General features: G+C 43.3%; 1 protein-coding gene across 3 annotated transcripts; it reads right to left on the bottom strand.

The window, feature by feature from the left end:
* Window positions 1–1,500: 1,500 nt before the first annotated feature.
* Window positions 1,501–7,811, bottom strand: CUNH11orf87 (chromosome unknown C11orf87 homolog). 3 transcript variants are annotated; one of them, XM_010610646.2, is made up of 2 exons: window positions 7,500–7,811; window positions 1,501–6,441 (listed from the first exon to the last, which is right to left on the bottom strand). In XM_010610646.2, exon 2 carries the CDS (start codon window positions 6,186–6,188, stop codon window positions 5,583–5,585), a length of 606 nt encoding a protein of 201 aa, XP_010608948.1. In that variant the 5' UTR covers window positions 6,189–6,441; window positions 7,500–7,811; the 3' UTR covers window positions 1,501–5,582. The 3 variants fall into 3 exon arrangements, with proteins under 3 accessions (XP_010608948.1, XP_033620203.1, XP_033620204.1); XM_033764312.1 differs by lacking the exon at window positions 7,500–7,811 and adding an exon at window positions 6,798–7,016; XM_033764313.1 differs by lacking the exon at window positions 7,500–7,811 and adding an exon at window positions 6,962–7,004.
* Between the last annotated feature and the right edge of the window lie 703 nt (window positions 7,812–8,514).

The raw sequence follows: 8,514 nt of genomic DNA, 5'->3' as shown, positions 1-8,514 counted from the left end.
GAACTTGGTACCTTACTCTTGCAAGGCAGGCAGCAGAACCACTGAGCTTCCTTTTATTCACATAGTTAGGGGCCAGAAATGAGAGGGGTGATGTATCACAAGCATGTAAATAGCTTCGGAGATAAACAACAAGCCCTCCCTCAAATACTTCATTTTGGGGCTATGATTTCAAAAGAAATCCATGAATATTACCATCTGCCATGAAGCAAAAGTAGTAGAGATGAGGCAGTGAATCAATTCTTGATACGGAGGTGGAATCCGTGCCTCTCAATCATGGCTGCGTAAAGCACAAAGCACCCAGTGGTTTTTGTAGGTCCAAGAAGGGATCAACATATGAAAACGTTGTTCATCCTAGAGGTGGCAGGGCAGGATGTATAGATTCTTGTGGATGATGAATTTTAAACTAAGGGAGAGGTCCGGAGTTAAAAACTGCAGTGATGAACGTCAGCGCAAAAACTACATAGGATAAGAGCACCTCAGACCGGGGAGCTTCCCTGAACAGCTGCTTTTCAGCAAGCTTCAGCTAGACCCCATCAGAATTTATATGAATCTGAGATTTCCCTTTTCTCTAAAATCATATCAAGCACACCCCTACTTGACACTTCTTGTTATTTATATTAGATAAATGTAGGTAGGAAAATAAAAACTCTGCGAACCTAAGCATATGAATTTGAGAGCCTGAATAGTTTTCCACAGGTGTACTAAATCATCATGCTGGACTCAGTTAACTGGATCATAACAGAATTCTTATACAGACTATTTCTTAGGTGCAGTTGGTCAGTGAATAAGAGTAGATGAGATATAAAAATGAAAATTTCATAATTTCATAATCCTGCTATATTATACATTAAATTAATAAGGAAATGGTGTCCAAAGGCCAATTAACAAGAAAACTCTTTTATTGATAGAAAAGCAAAACAAAATTTTCATGAATTCTAATATCTATTTTATTCTACCTGTTAGATATACTCAAGTTCAAAAATCAGTCTGTTGCTGTCACTGTTGTTATTGTTAATTCCTACAGAAACAAGCCAATGCAAATACAAGTTACAGGGAAATATCCCTGCCTCACACACATAAGACCACCTTGTAAATCACTGTCCCCAATTAAAGTTAATTAAATTCATATTATCACTTAAGCATTTTTATCCACACCAATTGTATTATTAGGTTGGTGGCAGTAATAAGTATTGATATCAAGCCATGTCAGCTGTTTCTCAAGTGTTACCAAATAAATTAAAAAAGAGATCAGAATTAGATTTATGTTTAACACAGTGATTAAATATCCTAATATGGATAGGGCAATTCATTCTTTTATGAACTGAAGCATCTGTGAGCCACAATCACCAGTTCCAAAATGGAGCAAGTGGCTTTTTGGATTCACATTCAAAGTCCAGATTCACATAGGAATAGCTTTGAGGAGCCTGAGCAGATTATATTAAAGTTCTGGTTCTAATTTAGCCCATAACTTTTCACATAATATCAGCTAGTAATTACTTATCTGTCATCCACATCAAAGCATTTACAGGATATGTGTACATATTGGAAAAATAAACTTTTAACCAATACCAAATTCAATTTATACATATAGAAATGGAAAATTCAGATGCCAAATAACTTTTAAAGCGACTTTGTCCATATTTTCCAAAAAGTACTTATCAGACTAAAAATTAATGGTCATATTTTCACTTTACCTTTACCTATGTAGATAGATATAAATTGTACTTACACGACATAATAATTTTTAAGTGAAAAATTGAACCATAGTCCAGGTTTGTGGTCTAGATGGCCCTAACTCTCTTCTGGATATTTTTTCATTCCATCTAGATACTTGGACCACATTGATATGGTCAGAACTTTATTATCATTGCTACATTTGAGTTACTAGCATAAGAAAGAAAGCTTATCTAATTACCAATTTCCAAAGTCAAATAAGACTCTTTCCCCTTTCATTAAATAAGGAAAGTCATTCAGATTTCACCGCAGAGAAACAATTGCATGCATATACCTGACTTCTCAGTATCCTCTCTGGATAAGAGAATGGAACAGCTATTTGGTTTCCATCTCATTCTTGTAATGACAGAAAAGAGAATACAAAAAGTCCATTGTAAATTTGTACAAAATGTATGCATATATAAATACGTATCTATGGGTGTATATAAATTCTAAAGATTATATCCATCTACACCTTTAAGATTCAGAGTCCCATACAGTTTACATAAATGGCATTCTCTCTCCAATTTTCTCATTTTTCAAAACAATAAGAATCAAGCATGCCACCTTATTAATACTGAATAGCAAGAGCAGAAGTTGAGCTATAGCTATAGGGGTCCGAAGCAATTAGTTTGACGGGACATCAGTGAATAAAATCCTTAAATTTAGCTATTTCCAGAGTGCCTTTTGCTTCATATAAACAAAGACTGAAATTCCCTGTTGGTAGCATCCCAAACTCCTGGGACTGTCAACTGAGCTCTACAAAAAGCAGTGTTTTATACAGAGTTTATATAAACTGCCTGGATATGTGCTTATTGCAATAAATTGGTGTGGGGACTGGCTTACTAAAATTTCATGTAATTCTCTATCTCATTAAAATCTCATGTGACACCACCAGAAACCTAAGGTTCTGAGTATATTAAAGCTAATAAGAAATTTGATTAAAACCTGTATTATCTTCTCAGAGGACAGTATTAAAAATATTAAACCATAGTAAATTGATGGAGAAATCAATTTTTTTAAACAAAGATTTTTAAATAATATACACTATTCTTTTAAGTCTCTTGCTTCTTCTATTCATTTGGAAAACACTATATAGGACAATATCCTCCAGGGCGTACAGGCTCTTCCTTGGAAGGAGATTATTATTGCATGCCTTGAATGTACTATAATTCATAAGGCAAGAACATATGAGTAGCTTCAGCACCGAGGAAATAGAATCATCATCTAATACAGCTCACAACTGAATATCTTATTGCTTTAATAAAATGGGAAATTATTCACTGTGAAAAGTGCACCAAATAAGGGGTAAAATTAATTTCCATATATTTTAGTAGAGCTCATGAGAAATGAGGATGCTCCCTTTTGGGTTCTTGATTCTATCCTACATCCAAGTCCAAAAGTCATTTTATAATAAGGTATTAAAGAATCAAAGCTGGATATTGGTAAGGTACAAAAATTAATGAACTTTCCTCTTCACAGTGCCTTAGTCATTCTGATGTACAATGTAGAGCTCTTATGCACTAACAGATTCCCTAGTGGCTTGAGGGAGTTAATGTACTGTTTTACTTATTAAGAAGTGACTAAGGCACTGGAGAGAATCTGGTTCATTGTTTAATATTTTGTATCCAAAGACTATACCTGGTCTTCCTGATATTACAACATAGGGTGTTTTAATGATGATCTGTGCTTCAGGAAAGAGTATGACTGACTAATGGGTGGTTAAAGTTAAGCTTAAAATTCTTATAAAAGATGCAGACTGAACTTGAGCCAAGATGACCAAAAATAGTACAGTTGATATTTTTTCTGGATAAAAACATATATGCCTGGAACCAAGACAGCAAATCTAGAACCACTAGTTACTTGAAAGAGGGGTGCACTTTAGTGCCATTGCTGCCCTGCACCCAGAAACATTATAAATATTCTTTTGGTTAAGCTTTTTGTAAACCATTCTCATTCATACATTTTACAAATATTTCAATAGCTGTCAAAGAATTGGTTCCCAAGAAGGAATACCACTGCCTATACTTGAGATTTTAATATGCTTCTGGCCCCTTCTATCATCAATCGAAGGGCAACAAAGTGCTAAATAATCATAGGCAGACTCCACTTCTAAAAGAGATGGGCTTGTCTGGCATCAGGAGACAGATCAAAATAGATCTGTCCTCAATACTTTTTCATATATTCAGAGAAATTATCCTTGCCAGAGTATTAAAGAAGAGAGCCCATCTTTGCTGTACCTCAGACATGAGCACAGATTTTTTTAACTGAACAAACTGTAAATATTTTTATCCCATAAGTATTTGCTGATTTCATTCTCTTAAAATTTGCATGTCCTGTCATCCCAATTGCCCAATACCCCACCAGTTTTGCCCCCAAACACATACAGTACAAGCAAGCACACACACCACTGCCTCCAGGTGTTAACTTAACTGCATGCAGGGAGAACTACAGGCACTGTTTAAATATTAATCACATTTTAATAGATGGCATTCCTGCACATCCATTATTTGTTTGTCTTCTGTTGTTGTGGTTGTTCTGTTACTCGCAAAATAAGAAGGAAAACATGTGTGTCATCTTTTTATAACAGTCTACTACAGGTAAGGTACAAAAGAACACTTCTAGAAACAGCAGAAGCCAGGCCTACACCACTGAGTTCCTCATTCAGTGGTAATCATTATATCAACATCTGGAAAGTAAAAACAAGAATATACAGTTTGGATGACTTAGTACAGAATTAGTTTTCTTCTGTATTTGGTACTGATATAATAAGTATATAATAAAAGTGCATTCATTCTAAAAATAAAACAGAAACATCCTGGTTGGTTAGATAGTGTACTTTCAGTACTGTACATCAACTAATAACTTTTTTTTTTTTTACAAAAAGGGTAACTTATGCAACATTTAATAAGAAAACCAATAGTACACGCTAACCTAACTGTAGAAAAAGAAGTGGGGGAAAGCCAGTAGAGTCACTTTCCAAAACAGCCCCTCCTCCACCATCATAATCAGAGGAAGTACTGTAACCATGACCCAGGCGATTTCAGCACCAGACCTTGCCGGACAGCTCTCGGGCCCTCAGACTCCTGAAACTGCCACAAGTCAAAAGATGGACAAGTGGGTTGGGCAGGGAAGGGAAAGCAGTAGGCTCTTTTTCTTTTTAAAACTAATTTATAGATTCAAATGTATTTATTATGTTCGGCCAGTGAGAGATATTTACTAAGCAAAAATGCCGAATTCTGGAAAAAATAATGGAGAGCAGTACCTATCCTAAATATTTTTCTGGGATTTTCTCTGTGGCCTCTTGTAGTCTTGCCGCTTAATGTAGAATTTTTTTTGTAGTATAGTATGCCCGAGCCCAGCTGAGAGTGGGAAAAGGGGAAGAGAGAGAAGCTAAAGGAAAAATGCAAGCTGAGGGGGTGCCTTAACTTGACAGCTATGTACAACGCGGCCCCCTCCCTTCCTTTTGCACCAGGTTTCAATGCCTCTTATTTGGTAGCTTGTGCAGTTTTTCCTCCTTACTGAGGGGGATATATGATGAAGAGGGAAGATGCATCCTTCATTGAAAATGAGAAAGTATGTGATTTGTCATGCGCTTGGATTGTGTTATTAGCATTATAATAATTACTATAAATATCAACAAAGTATTATCAGCACTATTTCTTCTTCCGAGACTTTTCTTGCCCAATATTTACAAATACCGCACAGTGCCTCGGCGGAGGAGAAACAGAGTGGAGGGGGTGGGGAGATAAGGAAAGAAGAAAGGAAAGAAGAGCCAGAGGACAACGGAAAAGGAGGGCAGAAGGAAGAACAGCGAGGATGGCAAAGATGCTAGAAACAAGAAAGGGCTGAGGAGAGGAGCTACACAATCAGGACAGTACCACCGTTTGCAAAAGGCCCTCGCCAGCTGTGTCCAAAGAAGAGGAGGTTGCATTTGCCCCTTGTGGACAGGGCGCTGATTGTGGAGGCGGCGGAGGAGCACAGGGACCCTGGAAAGGAAGCCCAGGGGATGAAGAGGAGGAGGAGGAAGTGGTGTTGCAGGGGGCGCTGAAGGTGGAGTCCCTGGGCTGCCTCTCCAGCCGGGTTTCTTTTCCTTGAGTTGGAACCTGACTACCAGCCCGGGGCAGCCCCCCTCCACCACGGCTGCCGCTGCAATGATCCCTCTCGTATTCCTCCTGAGCCCTCTGCATTTTCCTCTTCTTCATCCTACGCTTGTGGATGTGGAAGGTGGAGAGGGACAGCACGATAAGGCAGAAGATGAGAGTGACCAGGACAATCAGCACCAGCGTAGAAGAGAAGGACTGGAAAAGCTGCTGTCCCACCTGCGTGATGCAGGTGCTGCCACCTCCACCGCCTGCGCCGGGGCTGCGGGCACCCGCGTTACCGCTGCCGCTGTCGTTGGGGGAAGCAAAGGTCCGATTGAGGAGACACGGCGGCAACGCCAGCCTCAGCTCCTTCGGTGCCCGGGCACTCATCGGCGCTGGGCTGGGAGGGGCCGGGCCCACCAGGCTTCCTCTCTCCGACACACCGTTCCCACCAGCCAAGAAGAGGACAGAGCCCACGGCGCTGGAAACTACTTCCTGCACAGGAGGGAGCGCGCACGCCAGCCAAGGACCAAGGAAGCGACTGCCGGCAATCGAGAGGGCCAGGGAGCCAGTGAGGCTGGGGAGATCTTCAGTCTCGCCTCGAACCGGTCTCCGGGAGCCCTTTTCCTTTGCAAAAGCAGAGCTGCAAAAACAACAGGCTTAGTTAGGGTCCCAGTCACTGCCAAGAACAATCAGTCACCACTGCAAGCCGTCCCTGGTCCCTGGGATCGCTGTCTCAATCGGGGGCTGTCCGTGTTCTGCGCAGTCATCGACCCCAGCCCCACCGATCCCGAAGAGCAGGAGAGCCGCTCCTGCAGGCTCCCAACACTCTGCAAAGGGGACCACGCCAGCACAGCGGAGGAGCAGATTACTCAGCAGATAAGGCGCCTTTCCCAACTTTCTAATTGCCACAGACACAGAAGCTGCCTCGATGACGTTCGTTCCCTACTTCCCAGAGTACCGATTCTCTTTCCTAAGCCCTTGCCTGCATCCTCCTACCCTCTCCAGCACCCATTCCGAGCCTCCGATCAGGCTCGGGTACGCAGTTCTCCTTTCCTGTGCGCCCCCTCCAGACTCTTCCTCCCCGGACGCGTCAGACCCCTTAGGTCCCATTCTCAGGGGGTTACTCCTGACACCACATCCCTCTCTGCCTCAGTCCACACCCGCGGCTGACGTGCAAGATCGTGCCCCGTCCTCTCTCCCTCTTTCTTCCCTGGCACCTCCTCCAACCAAAAAAATGAAGCAGCTAAACCACCTTTCTCAGCTGAAGCGCACTCCTGCAAACGCCCCCTTCCTCCCTGTTTCCCTGTTCCACTCCTCCCCCAGTTCACAGTAACCTGCTTCTTTCCGAGGGACCTGGAACTGGAAGAGGAGGGTTCCCGCCTGCAAAGTTGGGGGAACAAACCCTCTCTCTGGCCTTCCCCTACCTGGCCCGAGCGGCCTGAGGCTGTTTCTGGGGTCCAAGCCAGGTAGACCCTGCACAAGCAGCACAGCCTCCTTACCGCTCCCAGGAGGCAGCTGCAAACTGTTGCACTACGGAGCTGAGAAACAGCGAGTAAACCGGGCCGGGGGCCCAAGCCGTGGGCAGGGGTGTCTGCCTGCGCAGGCCTCCTCGGGAGCAGTCCTCCCCACCTCCCCACTCGGACCCTGCCGCAGAGCCTGCCGGCCTTTCTAAGGCTTTAGCAACAAGGCATTTCTTACCTGGAGCCACCAGCGGGCTGTAGGGAGGGAGACCCCGCTGCGCGGCTGCGGTAGTGGTAGCGGCTGCAGAAGGCAATGGGTGAAGGGGCCAGAGACCAAGCCGCGCTGCCGCCGCAGCTGCCTTCGCTGCTGCTTCAGGGAGCTCAGCTCCCAGCCTATTGCCAGAGAGGCGGGTGACGTCAGGCAGCCACCGCCAGGGCTCCAAGCCACCCCGCAGGCCCCCACTCACCCTCATACCCCAACACCTTATCCTGGCACAGCGATCTCTGCTTTGCACGTTCCCAGTTCCCTGCTCTTTCTTCTCCTGCCCAAGGCCACTCGGAACAACTCCCACTCCCGTCCCCACCCCACGCTACCAGCAACCCACCTTCCACGCTCCTTTGCTAGGAAAGGCTGAGGCTTCGGTTCTCCAGTTGTCGGATTTTTCATTCTCAACCCTCACCCAGGTGGTCCCAGGAACATATTTTTGTACCCTGGACAACCCTCTCCCCTGGATTCAGATCAGACTTTCTCCCTGGTGACTAATGAGGGTCCGTCTACCCCCAAATCTTGTTTGTATTGCCCCTGGTTCCGAACATAAAATGCATGCATTAGAGATGTCAGGGACATTTGTCAACACAAGTGTGGCAGAACCTGAAATACAAAGCTAAACATGAAACAATCTAAATTAACTGCTTTCCTCTCCATGCATCAAACTTATGTTTTATTCCACCCGATTCATGATCCTTCTCTCTCACACACTCATTTTCAGGCCCAAGACTTAACCAATGTATTAAACATCCCTTCTAGTCTGACAATCTACACACTAATGAATACCTTCAGGGGACACTAGTTTGCAAAGCATACACAGTTTACACAGAATTTCTTAGGGGAGGGCAAAAATGAATATCCTATGAAAATTCTGAGTACTGCAACTCTAAATTATTAATCCTAATTATTAAAAAAAAGTGTTTAGTGTTTTTGTCTTGTTTGTAATATTGTACTATTAAGAATAGCCTTTATGAGCCGGGGATTT

The sequence above is a fragment of the Fukomys damarensis genome, unplaced genomic scaffold, assembly GCF_012274545.1.
Source record: "Fukomys damarensis isolate Sample0158 unplaced genomic scaffold, DMR_v1.0_HiC HiC_scaffold_16, whole genome shotgun sequence".
Lineage (NCBI taxonomy): Eukaryota > Metazoa > Chordata > Mammalia > Rodentia > Bathyergidae > Fukomys > Fukomys damarensis.
The sequence above is the reverse complement of the archived record's forward strand: the minus strand, read 5'-3'. Positions and strand labels throughout refer to the sequence as shown.

What these genes read in the sequence shown, in the direction of transcription:
- CUNH11orf87 (XM_010610646.2), bottom strand. Translation starts at nt 6,188, where the DNA reads ATGAGTGCCCGGGCACCGAAGGAGCTGAGGCTGGCGTTGCCGCCGTGT.